Here is a 20,047-nt window from a genome sequence, read left to right as displayed (position 1 = left end):
TAGGGAGAAGTTATTAGTGGGTCTGGGACCATGCCAGCTGTGATCCCGGCCAATCAACCTGCAACATGTGACTTGCTGACAGGTTTTTACTAACTGCTATGTGAAGGTCGTTATGTGTAACAGCATTTACGATTATGTGAAAGATCAAAAATTTTAAAAACAGGGTAATCAATCAATGCAAATCTCGCGCATGGTTACCTCGTTTCAAATTACTAGTTCGACCATACAAAAAAAAATTATAAGTCCAAAATACCCAGTGGTTGCCGCAAAAGGTTTATGCACCGCGTGTCGATATCATTCCTTGGTTTATGCATGGCAGCTGCTGCATGCACTACTCATCTCGGTGTTCCAAAAGCATGTTTACATGTTTCTTGTTTCTTTTATTTATATATATTGATAAATTATCAAAATTTAACTCAATCACAATAGACAGAATGAATTTGAAATATGCTATATGTCTAAATTCATTTATATAAGACAGATATTATATATAATATATCTATCATCTTTAAGAACAATTATCATGTTGACCGAAAATTAATTTCAAGTTATTTAAGAATACTGGCGTTTAGAGTACTGGAATTCGGTTGACTCAAAATTTCAAATCTGATGATCCAATAATCATGCTAACGTTGGATTAAATAATTCCCACACTAGGAAAAGTTATAACTAACAATCACACGAGTACGTGACTTGTTCAACTAAAGTGCATGCAAAATCCACAAAACCGCTAGAGCAGTGACGAGAGTATCACAGAGGTACAACAAATGGCATGCAAAATAGGTTTTTGGTACAGCAATATTGTTTCTGGCGTGGAAGACATGCGTTTGCAGTACTTTTGGGAAGAGTATCTTTTACAATATGATTAAATCGTGATTTACTTTTAACCCCTTACACCAAGTATATATCTCTCCACAAGTCATTGGTCACACGTTCATTGATCAGGACCAAAGTTGACGTGTTCATCCTTGACTAAGTAATAATTTCTTAATCAAGGATTTGAGTTGTGATTCATTGAAAAAAAAATTGTTAAATGATCTGAAATTAATATGATCTCAATTAATATCCACATGATATATAATCAAGTCTCATTAATTTTTTTTCATAAACTGAAAAATTTATGGACACATAAATTGATGAGATCATAAATATATGTTTAAATTACCTAATAATTCTTCATGATTCACCATGTTAAATTAGTCTCTTTTAATAAACTCAATCTCATTAGTAAATTTAAACATGATTTGTTACATTATGGAGATGGCTGGCATGTTTGTTCTCAATTGTAAATGCCGCATGAATTCCAATGAATAAAGGGCATAAGTAACAAACTTGCTCCTTTTTCATTTTGTGTCTTCGAATGATACAAATTTCGTTAGAAACGGCTATGCAAACATGTACCTATATGTTGTAAGATAAATATTAATAATATATTTTTACAAATAAACTCTATTATTAATTAAAATTGATAAAAAAAGAAAAATCACATTTTCTTCATCTCTCATTATAAAACTTTTTTAATTAATTCATTTTTTTAAAAAATAGTTAATCACATCCATTATTTATATTATCATTAAAAAATTATTTTTTTATCTTTTTATCTACTTAATTATTTCTCTGTTTAAAGAAAAAATGATTAAAGATATGTGAAAAAAATTAATATATATAAAAATAAAAAATAATCTTATAACTAGAGAAGAAGGCAATATAAGTTTCACAGCTTCTGAATCAGCGCTGTTTTATAATTTATTTATTTATTTTCTTGTATGTTAATTTTTGTTAAAAACATTTAAAAATGTACTATAGTATTTTCTTTTTTTGAAAAAAAAAAGGATTAGAGTAACTCATCACTTCTTTACTCCCAGCAACACGCTCGAATGAGAATCCAGGTCTCACGCGCTGCTTGCCATAGAACGTTAATAGAGACGACATCGTTTACGGGACGTAAATTAGCACGCGCCCACATTAAATTGTGATTGCACAATGGTAAAAATTTGATGGTGCAGAGGCATAGAAGTTTTTGTCTAGACCACGTATTTCCTAATGAGAAATAATTCTGTGTGAGTCAAATAAAATTAGTATTGATGATAATTATTTTTCAAACATTTAATATAATTAAATTGAAATACTTTCATTTTAATTAGTTGATTCACGTACTTATTACTTATTGGTCAGAGAAATATGAAATAGAATGAGACCGAAAAATGAGAATGAAAGAGAAATGAGCTTTGGCAGTACCAAGGCTAGGCTTCACAGATTTGGCCAAACCAGCTCTACACTCCTCCACGAAACCCAACCCCAACCCAAGGTACGCACGCACGCACCTTCTTCTACCAATTTCTCTCTCTCTCTCTCTCTTTTTCATTTTTTAGTTATTACTTATTTTCCAATTTCCGTAATTTGTTCACATTTCTCCTCCACCAGATGTGCGATTTGGCGACGATCAGAATGAAGCAAATTTCCAGAAATTAAAAAATCAGACGCGGTGTGGTTGTTGATGTTGAGAAGTGGCAACATATTACTTAAAATTCGTCGTTGAAATCAAAACGAAGAGAGAGAAATAGGGCTTGATTATGGGTTGTGACTGTGGGGGAAAGTTAAATGTGAGAAAGCCTCATTTCTATGAGGTTTATTCTTCTGCCTTCAGCTCTCACAGACTGGTAATTCCTCAACTTCTTCTTCTCTCTCTCTCTATGTAGGCCTGGTTGAATGTTCCCTAACTCTAATTTGTAACTTTCTTAATCAATGAAATCCAATCTAAAACTAGCTTGTTGCTACATCTTATGTTGCCCATTTCCCTTTTTAGATACAATGCATTATGACTAAGCATCTGTCTGCAATAATAGCAGCCTAAAGTGTGTTTTTAATGAAAAATAAGTTTTTTTTTTCTTTTAAAGAAACTAAAAGTCCCAAACTTTTTCCTTAAAAGGTATGTCCTTAAAAACATGTGAAGAATAACGGAAACAGTAATTTAGTTTTTTACATTCTTAGTTAGATTATCCTACTTTGGTCAAGCAGATGCGTGAGTTATTATAAATCCCGACATTGTCTTCGATTCCTACAGATCAAAAAGATTATCCTACTCAGTTCTATTATTGTAGGAGATTAATGATGCCAGTTCATGTTCTTATCATAAAATGCTTATTTTGGGTTAAATCTTGTTACAAAATGCTTATTGGAATTTCTCTGTTTGGAATTGAATTCTTTTGATACAGAGACTTCCCGATGGATTTGTCTGTTGTATGGAGGGAAGGGCATATGGATCAGTTTCGTTGACTGGTCCTAGTGGAAACATATGGACTGTGCAATTGATTAAGCAAGACAATGATCTATTTTTCCATCATGGATGGTCGACATTTGTGGTGGATCATCGACTAGAATGTGGTGAACTTTTGGTTTTCAGATATGAGGGTCACTTGCATTTTACCGTGCAAATATTTGATAAGGATGCATGTGAGAAAGAGGCAGCGTTTCATTCTGAATGCAGTCAAAGTTCAAGCGACTTTGATAATATTAAAGGGCAGAAAAGAGATCGAAAGGAGAATTCTTCTTTGCATATTGTTGTTGATGGTGTTCCAAAGAAAATGAGAGGCAGTACCAATGAGAACCAGGAACTTGAACTGGGTGTTGGTAAAGAACTACTGCTGTATGACGTTGTAAGACCAATTAGTATGTTCAGAGAAAATGAAGAAACCTCCAAAACATGTTCAGCTAATGATGTCCCTGTGCCTTTTCACATGGAAAATAGCAATGAAGATGAAGGTACAAGTAATTTTATGTAGTTCTTCTGGTTCTCACAAAAATGATCTATTAAAATTGATCCAATCTTGCCAAGTTAATTGGTACTTGTCTAGAAAAACGTTTTGCATTCAAATCATTATATTAATGCCACAGCTTACATTTCTTTAATACTTGATCCTTGAAGTTTTATATGTGAAATGCTATCCAGAATATATTATATTGACAAAATCATAAACTCATGACTGCTTGAATGGTTCTATCATCTATGCAATGCAGAGGCTGACATCCTGTATAGAAGTGGGAACGACGATCATCATTATATTCTCAGTGGAGTTTCATTATCAAATGTATCAGCACACGATGAGAAAAAAGTTGCCCAGTCATTTATTTCCTCTTTTCCATATTTTGTTAGAATCATGAAAAGCTTCAATGTCAGTGGTTCATATACTCTGGTGGGTTGTTCTCATATGTGGTTCGTATTTTTAATTTCCAAATAATGTTGCTTTATGTCTCTGTATATTCTGTTAAGTCACTTGTGTAGTGTTCCATCAGCTTGAGAAATTTATCTGATTGAGATATATTATCTTTTACCTTGATAGTACTTCTTCCGTCATATACAGAGGATGAAAAGCATTTTAGATGTATATGTCACCATTAAAAGATGCTCTCAATGAAAATTTTGTCATTCAAGTCCTAATTAGTGAATGTTGACCTTGAAGAACTTATTTTTGCTCCTGTGTGTGTGTTCATACACACACACATAAATTTGTTGCTGATGCTGATTTACAAATGTTGTAATGCAGAATATCCCATATCAGTTTTCGATGGCACATCTTCCCAATTGCAAGATAAAGATTATTCTTCATAATTTGAAAGGAGAACATTGGACTGTTAATTCTGTGCCAACAACTAGGGTGCATACTAGTCATACTCTTTGTGGAGGATGGATGGCCTTTATTCGTGGTAATAACATAAAGGTTGGAGATATCTGTATTTTTGAGCTTGTGCGTGAGTGTGAATTACGTGTTCGCATTGCTGAGGTGGGAAAAGATGGGCGAGATTGCCAGGTTGGAAACGTAGCCATGACTAGGCCTAGTGCAGGACATGCTGTAAGTTCCAAATGTATGTCAATGAATCCTAAAGTCAACTCGAAATGCATAAGAAAAGTTGATCTATCAGATAAGAAGTGGTCAAAGATTGGTCAAGAAACTATTTTATCCATTGACTTAAAGAAATCTAGTAGAGCTTCAAATACTTCTAAGAAGATGGGGCTTTGCCCTCAGTCGAAAGCTGCCCATAAAAAGTTGGGTAAGGTTTTTCTCTGCTTGCCCAGTAGGAGACCCACTAAAATTCTAATTCTTTGTTAATGTATATCTTAGGATTTTGCAACAAATTTCTATGAAATTCTTTCATTTTTAGAAAAGGGAAAACAATATAACTCAATTCCTTGAGAATTGGAATTGTATTACTTTGCTAGTGAAAGAAAAAACAAAAAGGATAAATATTGAATGCTTTCCTTCTATTACAGTTTCTACCTTCCAAATTATGACTTCAGTTTTCAACTGTAAACATTGACAGCTGCTCCAAGGAGACATCGTGTTGAAGATGAGCTAAGCTCACAGGCTAAAGCTGGTTTGAGAATGTTGTTTGCACTTGATGAACAAAGAGTAGCTCAAGCTTTTAGTTCCCCTTTTCCTAGTTTTGTGAAAATAATGAAAAAGTTTAATGTCAGTGGATCATACACTTTGGTGAGTAATGCACAACCGTTTAGCATCCACATTTACATTTTATTTATAGATATGTAGATATGTAGAGTACGTTTTGAGAATGACCCTCTTATGTGAGAATGAGACGGTCATTTTCATATGTTAGGTTTAAATAAAAGATCAAGATTAAAACATTTTAAATTCAAATTAAATTCTCGTTTAATCATAATTTTTTTATAAGATTTACTAAATAGAAAATCAAATATTTTAAAGATTTAATTTACGTGAAGATCGTCACCACAACCACCATCATTGCCGGAACCACTACTATCATGATTGTCATCATGACCACCGTTATCGTCACTTACATGACCGTCACTCCTACCATTGCCATCACCGTCATGACCACCGTTGTGTTCGCTGCAGTGATCACCGTCATTGCCACCAACTTGACCGCCACTATTGTTGCCTTCACTGCCGCCAGACAGTGATGGTCATGACGGCAATCATGGTATTGGTGGTTGCAACAATGGTGGTGATTGTGGTGATAATCTTGACATAAATTAAATCTTTAAAATATTTGATTTTCTGTTTGGTAAATCTTATAGAGATTTTATTATTAAATAAAATTTTAATTTGAATTTAAAATATTTTATTCTTGATTTTTCATTTTAATCTAACAAATCATTCTCATATGAAATGTCCTCTCTCTCTATATATAATATCAATGCTAAGTTATGCAATGCCTTTTACATGGTAGAAAATTCCATACCAGTTCTCAGCTGCACATCTCCCAACTTACAAAACTGAAGTTACACTTCGTAATTCAAGAGGTGGATGTTGGACTGTGAACTCGGTCCCAGATGCAAAAGGCCGAACAGTTCACACCTTTTGTGGGGGATGGATGGCCTTTGTTCGTGACAATGACATCAATTTTGGAGACACATGCATTTTTGAACTTGTTGCTCAGTGTGAGATGCAGGTTTACATATCTGGGGTTGGAAAGGAAGGGCTTGACCATCAAAATGGCCATTTAAAACTTACTAATAGATTAGCTAACGTTCCATCTACCTGCTAACGTTCTTGTTTGTTAGAATCAATCTTGAATGAAGATGTTTGTTTTGAGAGTCGCTAAGATCTTTTGCATTTTATGTACATATTTCAGTAATTTCATATTCTCTTGATATATATGTAACATCCCATCTGATCGTTCACATCCCAATTTATCATCTCATCTGGTAAGATCTTTAGAATATATTGCTTATGCCTTTGCTTTTAATTCTTATCATTGTGATTGTCTATCACTGTCAGAAGGCTCATGGAATAATTGTCTCGTATAAACATCTATCACTGATATAGTTTTCTATAGACATTTTCTTCTACGTTTTGTAACCCCATATAAAAGTACATGTTTTTAATTGGGAGTTTGGCCAATTTGTTTTACTGAGGGAGTGGCTTCAAAACTGATAGGTGTCTATGCTGTTCCTGTGTATACCGTGATACTTAGCAGTTGCTTATAACTTTAGACAGAGGGACATAGTATTACATGTGTTTAGTTTTAAAAACTTAACAAACAAGTTTTGCATCAATCCAATTCAATTTAAAGAGATTTGAATTGTATTGATTTTGAGGATTATTTTGGATGTACAATTCCATTTCGATAATAATATTCTAGAGTCAGATGTTTGGGATAGTATAAGTGATCAACGGATAATAAATCATATGACGGGGAAATTTTGCTCTGAGTTTCGTTATCATTAATAAATATTAAATATTTAAATAATAAGATATATGCTAGATATAATAAATTTATAAGTTATTATATAATAGTAGTATAATTCTTCAAAGTTAATAAAAGTTATTTTTTATTTCATATATTTTCATAAAAATTTAAATTATGTAACGATTTTACAGATATATAAAACATAAAAAGGAAAAAATTTGACTCATATCGTAAATATATATATATATATATATATATATATATATATATATATATATAAAGTTTTATTTGGGTAAGATAGGATCGATTTTCAAAATAAATTCTAAAATTTGATCCAATCTAACAATTTTTTTTTAGTTTTTTATTTTTTGAACAAGTTTTTTTCTCTTTCTATTGAATTGAGTCTGTTTATAAACACTACTACAATTTGCCTTACCCCTAAATTCAACAATTTGTTCAATATCTTTAGGTGTCTTCCAATATCTATGAATTTCATTTATTCCGACGATTCATGGAAATAATATAAGATAACAAAAAATTCAATTTTTTGCGATGTTAAGAAAGTTTTTTTTTACTACAACAATACATTTTAAATAAATTAAAAAATGGCATGGATAATAATAGATAAAAATAAATTTTAATTTTTGCATTAATATGAAACTTTTAATCTATTAATATTTTTTATTATAATTTTTAGAGTTTGAAATTAAATTAAAATTAAAAACAAATACAGATAAAAATAGGAAAAGAAACTTTTTCTACTCGCATTGAATGAAACATATTTTTAGTCAATGTTTTATAAAACAGATATGTATATATACGAGAATTTTAAGAGTTAAAAATTGTCACAAAGTAAATTTATGATAATTTTTATAACCAGAAATTCAACCGTCACACGTTACAAAACAATTAGTGCAAATTACAAATGTAGGTTCAGGTATACCAAAAACTATCTTTGGAATTTTCTTAACACATTTTAAATTTTACAAAGAAAAATATTCTAAAATTTTTGCAAGAACAAAATTTAAACATTTTTAATTTTATGAAGGCAAAATTTTAGCCAAATATAAATAAGAAATTGAAGAGGTACTTGGGCCTGCCTACTTTAGTAGGAAGGTCAAAAACTCAGGTATGAAAGAAATTGAAGAGGTGGAAGGAGAAAGCTCCATGAAAGGCAGGTTGGGAAGTTCTGATAAAATCAGTGATCTAATTAATTCCTACTTATGTGATGGGCAGTTTTATGCTTCCAAAAGCTTTGTGTGAGGAGATTGAAAGCCTAATTGCAAGGTTTTATTGGGGGTGATGTTGAAGGGAGAAAGATTCACTGGATGAAGTTGACAAAGAATAAAAGAGTTTTAATGTCTTATTTCTTACTCTTAATTCCCAAATCATGTAACCATCTGTATCTCCACCATACAAAATAAATGCTACTAAAAAAAATACCTTAGGCTTGGTAGGGTACTGTAGTATCTATAGATGCCTAGAAGAAGTCTTCGTAATTCGTTATTCTCTTGTCCTTAAATTATTTCTAAGTATAATTGGACGTTGAATCAATATAGCCAATCACAAAAGCACTTCTTTTTAGGAAAATGATTTTTAACTTTTTATGATAAAGAAACATATATACTACTCCATACGAGGAGGTATACTGATATCAACAGATGTTTATAAATCGTTATGAACAGAATCTTCGTATCGGTAATATTAAAACTTATTAATTTCCAATGAGATAGTATTTTTTTCATTTTTATTACTTGGATATAATTTTATTTATTTATTAGAAAAATATCTTATATAGTTCATTTAAGAATCTTTTTTCTAATTTTGAAAGGATGTTATCATGTTAATATTTATATTCGAAAAGCATAAAAATAAAATAAAATAAAAAACAGTGGCCTTTTTATGACTACACTAATTCTGCCTAGCATTGTAGCGTCAATCACTTATTCACTTCACTGCAATCGTCGTGACTTCAGTTTCTGGCAATTCTAGCCTCAGTTTGGCTATTGCCATTTCAATTCGAAGACAGGGTGTGTGGGGATATGTTACTCCTCAAATATATTTATAATTTTTTGGACAAATAATGAGATATATTTGTTTGACATTGATATGAAAAAAAGGAATTACATTAGAAGTAACCAGTGATTATATTAATAAAAAAGAATAATAAAGATATAGTACCTGACTATTTACTAAATATGTCACACAACTTAAGTTTGCCTAGTAATTCATGTACTTCATTTCATCAGTTCCATCTTATATAACGTTGAAAGTTTTGACAAAGATATAAAAAACTAATTAATATTTTGAATTTCATAAACTATATTATTTTGTTTTTTTATAAGACTTAAGTCATATTTGTTATTTTTATAAGAGTCAATTTATATCATTTATTGTATTAATTATTTTTAGACTAAAATATATGTCCAATTAATTATATGATAATCAATGAGAAGAGAGATAAAAGTTCATACCAAAACAAAGAAGAGAAAGAAAAATATTAATGACAATTGAAAAAAAAAATTAAAATAAAGTTATTATTATAAACTAAATTAATTATTTTTTTAAAAAAATACTGGTGAATTGGATCATTAGATCTTATAAATAGAAATTATGAAGATTATTATGTAACTTCTTAATATATATTTTTATCTCTTAGATACATTAGTTAGATATTTTATGGGGGAAATTAATGTTATGTTATTTTTGTAAAATGTCAGCTATTAGAAACCTTTTTTTTTTTTGCTAAGGGTATTTTATAGATAAAATATTTGATGTTATATAAGTTTTGTAAAATGACAACGGTTAGAAATAATTGTTTTTTTGCTAAAACCTGATACAAAGCGAAATGAAAGGAGTAGTAATCTTGATTTGAATATAATTAATATATAATAGAACTGACCAATGGTTTTTTGTTAATAAAAATTAATTACAATTTTTTTATTATAAGTGTGCATTATTTTAAAAAACAAATGATACAAGAAAAGATAGTATTAGGAGGTTAATATGAAGTAATCAGAGGAGAATATAATTACTTAAACTTAGAAGTGCAACATTTAATATTGTTATTGTATTAGATGTCATGAATTTTACAAGAATAAAGTCTATATTCATTAATTTCTTAACTAATATTCTTATAATATTAATATTAATTAGATAAATAATTTTAGAACAAATTACAATAATTTTTTAAAGTTTCATGTAATTACACACACATCTTTTATTTTTTAAACTATTATATTTATCTTTTTTATAAGAGATGTTAGTGTAAAATTTAAGAAGGTGTTGATAGAATCTTAGTATAATATTTTTAAATATATAAGAAGATGCCAGTGTAATGTTTTTGAACTTAAAAGGAAATTTGGATAAAAAAATCAAAAAGGATTGAAGTTATATGTAATTTGATAAATTTTTAGGAGGTGTTCTGTAATTTGTTTATAACTTTAATAACTTGTAATTATTAATTACTTGCAAAATCAATATATAACTAATTAATTTTATTGAGAAAAACAACATGGTGTGGTATTGGCCTCCGTGACATGCCTGCTATTGTTAGAGCATGGTCGGGTCAAGTTTGATGTAATATTTTATTTTGATTTTATTTCTAGTATTGGATTTTTTTTCAATATATCTGTTCACATCAGCATTTTTTAGAAATATTTTAATATCATTTTAGATTCTTAAAATATTAGAGATAACTCAATCTTAAAAATTAATTTAGAATTTAGAATGAGAGTTATTTCTCACTCTGATTTCTGATTTTATCTATAGTGGATGTGAAATTTACTTTTTTTTTTATACAGGTCCTCATGCCCATGAATGACATGTTTCTGTGGCCCGAACCAGCAATGAGAGTTGCATAAATTCCAAGGCAAGTTGAGTAGTGATGTTGTGTATATGTTGAGGAGGATTGTGTTAGATGGAATAAATTGAGCAGTGGGGAGAGAGTTAGAAGACATATGTCTGATTCAGCTTCTTGCCCTCTTTGCGTAGGAAAGTGAATGGAATTTGGGATTTGTTGTAGGTTTAGTCAGTTTTAATGGCTTCAACACAACCTTCCGGGTCCAAATTCTAGGGACAGTGATCTGGTAAGCAACACCAAGACCATGAATAGAGAGAGGGCACTAAGAGGAAATCATCAATACTCCTAATGACATGTTATTACGCCACTTCCGAATCCGCCACCAACCGGAAGCCATTGTCTGTCATCAGATGATGCCAACGGGTTGATAATGAAGCCAAGACATAAACATTTTGTTTAAGTTTTAAGAAAGGAAGAGTAATTGATTTCTTTTAGGAATTATACCATGCTTTTATTTTACTGCAATATATGATATATTGAACTATAAATATGTGAGATAAATAAATATTAAAGAATTAATAAACATTTTTTTAGGAAGATATAATATTTAACATTATTAGAGCTTAGTTCTCATATACTATTGGAATAAAAAGTTTTATATTAGAAATAACTTATAAGTTATTATAAATATTTAATAAACTTATTAACATAATTCTCAAAAAATAAATGTATTAATATCACTATGATTAGATCATAATATAATGTTATGATTAGATAATAAACTTATTAACATATTTCTCAAAAATATAATCTTTTTTATATTTTCATGCATAGACTTATTTTTCTCATATTATTAATACAATAAATGTTATGATTTTGAATTAAAAATTCAACTAATTTTTTCCTACTTTCCTTAATTAATATTCTTAAACTAATAGAATAAAAATGAATAAGGTCTAGTTAGGAAATTATAATTATATCCGCATTAAAAAAAAATTCTTACTCGTGTATATGATTCAATAATCAATAATAACTTCAATATCTATGTTTTTCTTTGTTGGATATCTAAATACCCATTACCTACACTTTAATTAATTATTAAAAAAATGATAAAAAAATATTGATTAAAAATACTATAGTAATTAAATTAAAATCCCATTTAAAATGTTTTATAAAACATAATCATAAACATCACAAAGTTAAAATCTTATTTAAAGATCTCTTACAAAAATATAACAACGACAATAGAGAAATTTGAGAAAAGAAACATAAAAAGAATGATATTTTTCTTGTAATTAAGGAACATGATTTATTTTTAAAGACCATGATCTATCTTTATAATAAATGTATTTTTTAATTGAAAAACATGATTTATATCTTAGCAAATAATGAGAACATGATCTTTTTTATGTTTGGTGGAGTAAAAAACGTGGTTTATCTCTCACTTATTATTATTATTTTATTATTATTATTATGCGTGGGTATGAGTAGGATTGGATATTAAAATATTTGTATGCATTAAAATTTGCGAGTAATTATCAGTATTTGAGTCTATATACATTGAGTAATTATCCTATTCATCATGGTATTTTTTGTTGGTATCCATTGGTACATACATTACCCATTCTCAATCCTAATACTAGTAATTAACAAAATCATTAGATGTACATGTATTTTTTTGTTTAATTTTGTACATTTATTCTCCTTAAATTTTCTAATTACTAGTATATTAAAGTCTCCAAATTTAAAAATAAAAAAATTATGCAAATAAAAGTAGTACTTGAATAGCATTTTAAATACATGTATCTTTGTAAAATGGTAACGAACAGGCTAATAGCATCTGGGCAGTTCCAATACCCACTTAGAGTGTAGCATTGCCCTCTAGGGAATTGATTCTCCCTTAGTGAATTTGGACGGATTCTAGAGTGCATAAATAAAATGTTTTTTTTTTTTTTTTTGCAGCATGTGATAATTGTTATATATATATATGTATATTTTGTAATTAAGTCATATAAAAATTATTAAAATTATTCTTTTTTATTGTTTCGTTTTGTGTGAATTGTTAGGATATTAACATTATCTGAGTTTATGTCTAGTAAATGTTAAACTGAAAAATTTATATTGTTTTAATAGTATATTTGTGACAGAAATACAAAATAAAATTTGGAAGAGAAGTTGAAGAACCGAAAACTCTAGTTGAGTATGCCATAAATGCTTACCGCAATGGAGTCGCTCAACAGGCAACACTCGCTTAACACACACACAGAAATCACATTTAGAAGTCTCGTATCACGTGAAGACACGCTTAGCGCGATGTCGCATAAAATTTAAGCAAAGTGTGTCTTTACAAGGAAAAGATGGAAGGGAAAAAGGGGAATTTAGATAACAAATTCTCACGAAAAATAGAAAGCATCTCACATAGAACTAAGGATAAGGTTCGTGCATGAATAAGGAGATTCAACCAGTATGAGTCATCCCATTCTTCTTCTCTTCCCATCACTCTCTCCAATTATAAAGTATTTAATGACAACAAGAGACTAAACTCGATTGTTGAGGGTTTAACAACTAAACGTTCTTGATATAATTATTCATACTATCTATTTAATATTATGTTTAATTTCATTGTCTTTTTTCTGTGTTTAATTTCATTGATTGTGATTTAATCACTCCTATTCATTATATGTTTTGAGGTTTAGACATTAAGAAAAGTTTATCTCTTAAGAAATGGAATAGAGCATCTAAATAATTCATCTTTAGGGATAAAATTATTTTATTTAGCCTATTATACATATTTGTTTATAATGCAATTTAACTAGTTTATTTCTTAAGGGATTAGAACAGAAATTAGATAAATTAGACTATTTCATATGAGAGATCATAGTTACACGATAGGAGTAAATGTAGGTAATTATTAAAATAATATTAAATAGAAAAAAATCTTTAACATTACATCGAAAGTAATTTTGGTAGGCTATATTTTGACTCAACCTTTGTCATCACCCCTCTAGAGTGTTTGTTTTAGATAATTAATTTAAATTTATATCAATTTATTTTGTTGTCCTCATCACAATTATTTAAATTAATTCATTAATTGTATGAGAATTTGATATACATCCATATATAAGTATAAGTCGTATGGACTTCATAGTTAGACTTCTATTTTACTTTATTAGTTAAAACAATTTAATGCACTTATGAATGAATTAAAATACAAAAAATTAGAAAATATCTCAACGGTTGGTTTTGAAAATAAACTAATGTAATGATGCAAAAAAAAAAAAGATTTTGTTTACGCACCCTAAAATCCGTCTTGAATTTGGTGAAAACCCTTGAAAACTCCGCACTCAATTTAGTCACGTTAGTTACATTGTAACAAGTGCTTCCAACTATAAGTGGGTTTAGTCTGTGTTTTTGTGTTTCTACTTTATAGTACTCTCTGGTTTGTGTGCTCTGTACTACTCAACTCACATTCCACCCTCTCTCAAACTGTTAAATTTTGCAACTTTTTCTCATCTTTGATTGTTGGTGAAATGGTTGGTCAAAATTGTGATGGTTGCAGATCCTGGGAAGAGGACATTTACTGGTCCCATTTTCAATTCCTGCATTTCGTGCAGTTTCTCCATGCCGATTATGATCAACACCTTGTTAGTAATTATTTTCTCTGACAAAGGAATGGAATTTGGGGTTTGATTTTTGAGTACATGATGTCCACATTTTATTTTACCCCCTTCCATTGTTTCATTTCATCACCTCTTTTATTTAAGTCAATTTTTTTTTTTTTTTGTACTTTCACCTTTTTACATTACGGTTATCTGTGTCCATTATTTTAATATAAAGTTTTGAGCTTTGGATTAGCTGTTGTTCATGGCTCTTTTTTTTTCTCTCCCCGGAATATGACATTCTATAGAATCATAAAGATTTGAGCTTGATATGCAATAGTGGATACATGCGTGTGTTTTGTGAATTCTGCCTATGCATGCACCCGGATATGATCATGGTCATGTGAGGTGTGCCTATGTGTGTATATATTTCTTTAGCTAGGGTGTGTGTGGGACTAAAAGGGGCAGAAAAGAAAGTGAACGAGTTAGTAGATTGTGATGTGGTTGTTCTTGGTTAATTTTTCTGTTCCTTGTTTTGCAATTACTATCTAATTTGTATACTTTTGAGATGGATGTGGCTGGTTATCAAACAAATTGTTATGATTAGTCTTAGATATGTATTCTACCTGCATTTTTTTGCAGCTTATTGTGTCTTTTTCTCAATGATGAAATTTGAAGTCTGATTGCAGGCACTTCCGAAAACATTTTCGGATAATTTAAAGAAGAAGTTGCCGGAAAATGTGACCCTTAAGGGTCCTGGTGGTGTTATGTGGAATATAGGGATGACTACTAGAGATGATACCTTGTACTTCGGGCATGGTTGGGAACAATTTGTGAAAGACCACTGTTTGAAAGAGAACGATTTCCTGGTCTTTAAGTACAATGGTGAATCTCAGTTTGATGTTTTAATATTCAATGGGTGGAGCTTGTGTGAGAAGGCGGGTTCTTATTTTGTTAGAAAATGTGGGCACACTGAAATTGACCATGCAGGTGGAAGTCTCAACAAGAAAAGGGACACAGATAATGATTCTTTGGAAGAAGGCAATATCCCTTCAAATGCTGGTGTGGAATGTGCTTTGCACGAGAAATCTGCACATGTTAATGGAACAAAGGAACCAATAGATGTACCTCCTGAAACTCCTCCTACTGAAAATACTTTCAATGCTGGTGTTGAATCTTCTGGTGTGGAGCAATTCACACCTGATGGAGGAGTCACTCTGGCAGCTGTTCCCTCCGAAACTGCTAATGGGAAAAGGATCAGGAACATTGTTTCTGCTGTTAAGCATGTCCATACCAAGCGGAAGGGAAGACCAGCTAAATGGCATGTTCGTGAGAGAACACTTGACTGGGTGGCTGGTAAAAATTTTACTTGTTAGAAAGGGAAAGAAAATATGACTTCTATTGTTTTTCTTATTTACTGACAAATTTTTTATTCTAAAATGCCGCACCATTTTCAAAGGCTTTCAACTACAAATGCATATAGATAATAGTAAATAGTGGGAGCAGAGTATGCTACTGTGGATATTCAAGCATTACTTTTGGAGCCCCAAACTTAATTTTGGGATTTGGCTCCCCTAAGAAAGCATGTGAAATGACTAATGAGAAAGTATGGTTGCTCCCTCTTTTGATTTAAAAGTGGGTTAAGTTTGTGAATTGTGAGATGTCTTAATTCAAATGGGTAAATACTAAATACAAACTTTCTCGTACTTTAGAGGAGCAAAAGTAATACCCATAATAACATAAGGCACGACTTGCTTGTGTATGGTGATTTATGGATTGAAGTAGTTTGTTGGGATTTGTTATGTGCACTGAACTCTACCTCAGATACTAACTAATTTTAGTTCAATTTCAATGTTGTGTCTGTGTGGGCTTCCTGTGTGTGTTTTAGTTCAATTTCAATGTTGTGTGATTATTTTAAATCAACTAATTGATTGGTTGCCTGTAAAAAGCATGTTTGGTTGTGATTAATTTTGGAGAAGTAATTGTTTTTTTTAAAAAAAACTTAGGGAGTCGGCAAAATTAAGTGATTATTTGTTCAAATTAATTAGTACTCAACACACAGACTTCCTGGTTTGAAAAAATTGATAGACAATAAAAATAGAAACAGCTACCTTCTTTCTTGAGCATTGACTTCTTTCAAATACTGTTGTTTTTGTTTGAATCAATATTAGCACTAGAAGCTGAACCTGTTTCTGCATCTAGAAGTGGGACATATGAGGTATACAAATCAAATAGAAGGCCTGTCACAGATGATGAGACTAGAAAGATTGAGTCATTGGCCAAGGCAGCATGCACCGATGACAGTATATATGTAGTCATGAAACCCACGCATGTGTACAAGAGATTCTTCGTGGTAAGCAATTGTCTCTCAATCTTCACTTTTGAAACTTAGTTTCAATCTTAATATATTCTGCTGAAAAATTCATTGTGAAATTAAAAACTTTGGTGGTTTGGCCCTATTTGGATAAAGTTCTCCACAAGCATTTACAGGAGAAGGAAATAAGAAGGTAAAATGTTTTGAACTTCTCGCACTTAACCTGTGCACTTAACTTTTATAGAAGAGTCTTTCCACATAACTTCTCCAAAATCTAAGGTGCATAAGTTGATTTTAACATATGGAGAAGCTCAATGCATTTTGGGCTAGTTTGTTCAAACTTATCTTTTAAAGTTAAATAAGCAGTTTTATGGTTTTATGATGTGTTTCTTGAAACTGCTTTTACATAAAATACATCATTTTCTGCTTTTTTAAAGAAACAAATCTTGTTTGCTTCTTAAAAAAGCGCTTCTATAAAAAGTTCTTATTTTAAAGTTTAAACAAACTCGCCCTTTATCATCTTGTTGTCTTCTCTTATACTTACGAAGTTGATCTAAATAGGGTCTTACTACTGTTGTGTGTTAGTTTTATTGGTTGTTATTTATTGTAATCCTTTTCTGCGACTAGTCAATAAGGGGTACATGGATAGGAAAACATATCTCTCCATCATCTCAAGATGTGATATTGCGCATGGGTAAGGGTGAATGGATTGCCAGATACAGCTACAATAATATTCGTAACAATGGAGGACTCACTGGTGGGTGGAAACATTTTTCTTTGGATAGCAACCTTGAAGAGGGTGATGCCTGTGTGTTTAAACCAGCTGGCCAAATAAACAACACTTTTGTCATTGATATGAGCATTTTCAGAGTTGTTCCGGAGACTGTTCCTCTCACTCCGATGTCTCGTGGAACTAGAACTGGAACAAGAACTGGAACTGGAAGAAGGGGTAGGAAGCCAGCAACCATGAAGTCTATTCAGACACAACTTAGTTCACCATGATGAGGGCCATGTCTGTGTTGGAATGCATTGCAATGCAAAGTAAGTTGATAGTTGTTTTAGGACCACGTTGAGTCTGGATGTTATGTTGAATTGTTTAGCCTATCAGTTTTCTAAGTGAGTAGTTTAACATGTGTACTTTTTATTGGTGCTGTTAGAACTTTAAGGTTTAAATATGAACTAATTAGCTATTTGCAAGGTGTTCTAAAATGATGAGTTTCAGCACAAACAAATCTAGGAAGATGGAATTTTAATCCATGGCTTAATGAAATTTAATCAAGATCTTGGTTCTGTACGTATGTATAAACTTCTCTATAAATAGGAGATAGTGTTTATTATTTAAGAAAAGCTAAAATCAATTTATTAAGTTTATTTTTTCATTAAGTTAGAAGATAGTGTTTTTATAAACATTAGTGAATAAGATAATTTTGTGTCTTTTGAAAAGATCGGTTACGATTCTTTGATTTACGATCTTCCATTTGCTTTCCGATCTCGTGTAAGATCTTGATTTTTACAAGATTGAATACATCAATTCAAACTTATTATAGAGAATAAGCAACTCATAAATAAGATGAAATGGGTCAAAGTTACAACTCTTGGATAACTCATGACGGATCAAAGCGATTATTTTCTAAGTCTGGCTAGAACAACGAGAAGTAAATCTATACTATTTCTGTTTTAAGTGTGAAGAAGAAAATAACTGTAAAAATACTTCCATTTAAGAGTGAAGACCGGTTCTTAGGAGATAAAACATATATTTAAGTTTATAGTATTAAATAAATAGTATGTATGTATATATATATATATATTAATAATGTAAAATATTTTTACATTGTTATTTAATGACATGTATAAATATGTTTATTTTAAAAATCATATTTATCATAATTTTAATTAGTTGGCCGTATATTTTTTAATACTGATAATGCATATAAATTAAACTATATATCTTTAGTTAGAATAATTTATACTTTAAATCTTCATTATTTGACTTGAAATTTGAAAACACAAGCTTGTTTTATTTCCTATTGCTTTTTCTTGATAGTTACACAAGAAAATTTGTAAAATTACTATTTATTCCCTCATTATTCAGTTTAAAACAATTGTTTAATAATATTTTTAATAAAATGATTTTTTTACAATTCAAATATATTAATAAAGAGTATAATGATACTCCAATCCCTGCATATCTAAACAAGAAAAAGAAAATAACCTGATACATCAAAATTAAAACCATTATTCTTCCACAAATAAATCAAAGAAACCTAAGACAATCTTACAGGATTTGTGAACCAACTAAAGAAATTAAAAGATGACATGTCCAGATTTACAGAATACCACTTCTAAGACCTAGATTTTTATAAGTTTCATCAACTTAATGTAATCAATGACCTCCAACATCAAATTAATTGTGTATGCAACAACCAAAGAAACAAAAAAACCATATGCCATAGCATTAGACCTACTTCTTTTACCTTTTATTTTCCCAGTTAATATCCATGTATGACTAAGATAATGATTACCTAACCAGGCATATAAACCAGACCACACTCTATAAGCAAAACATTAAAATTGGGGGTGAACTTATCAAAAACAGAGGTGGGAATATCAGCTCTCTTTTCACCCAAGCTTAATCTTAATATATCTCATAACAATACATTTTTTGTTACCATGAGGATCTTTTGATTGGAATGAAATTTGAAATAGATATACTTAAGGATATAAATCATTTGAAAAATAAATCTATTCATTTTGTAGCATATCTATTACAAGATGAATTTGGATTATGGTTGGAAGAATTGTATGTGGAGCAATTAGACATAAATTGATACCAACTCCTCAATTTGGTGACACAACTGATGATATCTTTTTTATAAATAAAAAAAAATTGGGAGAGTTTGATCGTTGTGAAACAAATCAAGAAAAAAACCTACTTTTTTTTTTTAAATATACACACAATAGAATAAGCCATCAAATTAAATTGTTCGACTCCAATATGGGTTGGAAGTTAAGTTATTCTTGGTTGTCAACCGTTAGATTTGAGAATACTGAGTGTGTGTTTAGGGTGACGGCACGGTAGAAAAAAATCATGGCCAATCCCATGGTGGAGCCACAACAACGTATAGTTGCTTCACAAAATTCACGGGGACACCATGGTTTTTT

At 30.3% G+C, this 20,047-nt stretch overlaps 2 protein-coding genes across 4 annotated transcripts; both read left to right on the top strand.

The window, feature by feature from the left end:
* Positions 1–2,180: 2,180 nt before the first annotated feature.
* Positions 2,181–6,702, top strand: LOC114382970 (B3 domain-containing protein Os01g0723500-like). 2 transcript variants are annotated; one of them, XM_028342524.1, is made up of 7 exons: positions 2,181–2,308; positions 2,425–2,660; positions 3,216–3,762; positions 4,018–4,193; positions 4,545–5,049; positions 5,320–5,489; positions 6,223–6,702. In XM_028342524.1, the coding sequence occupies exons 2-7, from the start codon at positions 2,574–2,576 to the stop codon at positions 6,523–6,525; spliced, it is 1,788 nt and encodes a 595-aa protein (XP_028198325.1). In that variant the 5' UTR covers positions 2,181–2,308; positions 2,425–2,573; the 3' UTR covers positions 6,526–6,702. The 2 variants fall into 2 exon arrangements, with proteins under 2 accessions (XP_028198325.1, XP_028198324.1); XM_028342523.1 differs by having other exon boundaries at positions 6,208–6,702.
* Positions 6,703–14,355: 7,653 nt separating this feature from the next.
* Positions 14,356–18,094, top strand: LOC114383591 (B3 domain-containing protein REM16-like). Of its 2 annotated transcripts, none has more exons than XM_028343286.1 (4): positions 14,356–14,616; positions 15,261–15,927; positions 16,743–16,924; positions 17,513–18,094. In XM_028343286.1, the coding sequence occupies exons 1-4, from the start codon at positions 14,503–14,505 to the stop codon at positions 17,885–17,887; spliced, it is 1,338 nt and encodes a 445-aa protein (XP_028199087.1). In that variant the 5' UTR covers positions 14,356–14,502; the 3' UTR covers positions 17,888–18,094. The 2 variants fall into 2 exon arrangements, with proteins under 2 accessions (XP_028199087.1, XP_028199088.1); XM_028343287.1 differs by lacking the exon at positions 14,356–14,616 and adding an exon at positions 14,816–15,084.
* Positions 18,095–20,047: the final 1,953 nt, after the last annotated feature.

The sequence above is a fragment of the Glycine soja genome, chromosome 14 (genome assembly GCF_004193775.1).
Source record: "Glycine soja cultivar W05 chromosome 14, ASM419377v2, whole genome shotgun sequence".
NCBI lineage: Eukaryota > Viridiplantae > Streptophyta > Magnoliopsida > Fabales > Fabaceae > Glycine > Glycine soja.
This window is presented reverse-complemented; position numbering and strand designations above follow the sequence as displayed.

What these genes read in the sequence shown, in the direction of transcription:
- LOC114382970 (XM_028342523.1), top strand. Translation starts at nt 2,574, where the DNA reads ATGGGTTGTGACTGTGGGGGAAAGTTAAATGTGAGAAAGCCTCATTTC. An exon ending in AGCTGCCCATAAAAAGTTGG is followed by an intron (nt 5,050 to 5,319) that starts GTAAGGTTTTTC and finishes AAACATTGACAG; the next exon opens with CTGCTCCAAGGAGACATCGT. An exon ending in TCAGTGGATCATACACTTTG is followed by an intron (nt 5,490 to 6,207) that starts GTGAGTAATGCA and finishes TTTACATGGTAG; the next exon opens with AAAATTCCATACCAGTTCTC.
- LOC114383591 (XM_028343286.1), top strand. Translation starts at nt 14,503, where the DNA reads ATGGTTGGTCAAAATTGTGATGGTTGCAGATCCTGGGAAGAGGACATT. An exon ending in AACACTTGACTGGGTGGCTG is followed by an intron (nt 15,928 to 16,742) that starts GTAAAAATTTTA and finishes AATCAATATTAG; the next exon opens with CACTAGAAGCTGAACCTGTT. An exon ending in TGTACAAGAGATTCTTCGTG is followed by an intron (nt 16,925 to 17,512) that starts GTAAGCAATTGT and finishes TTCTGCGACTAG; the next exon opens with TCAATAAGGGGTACATGGAT.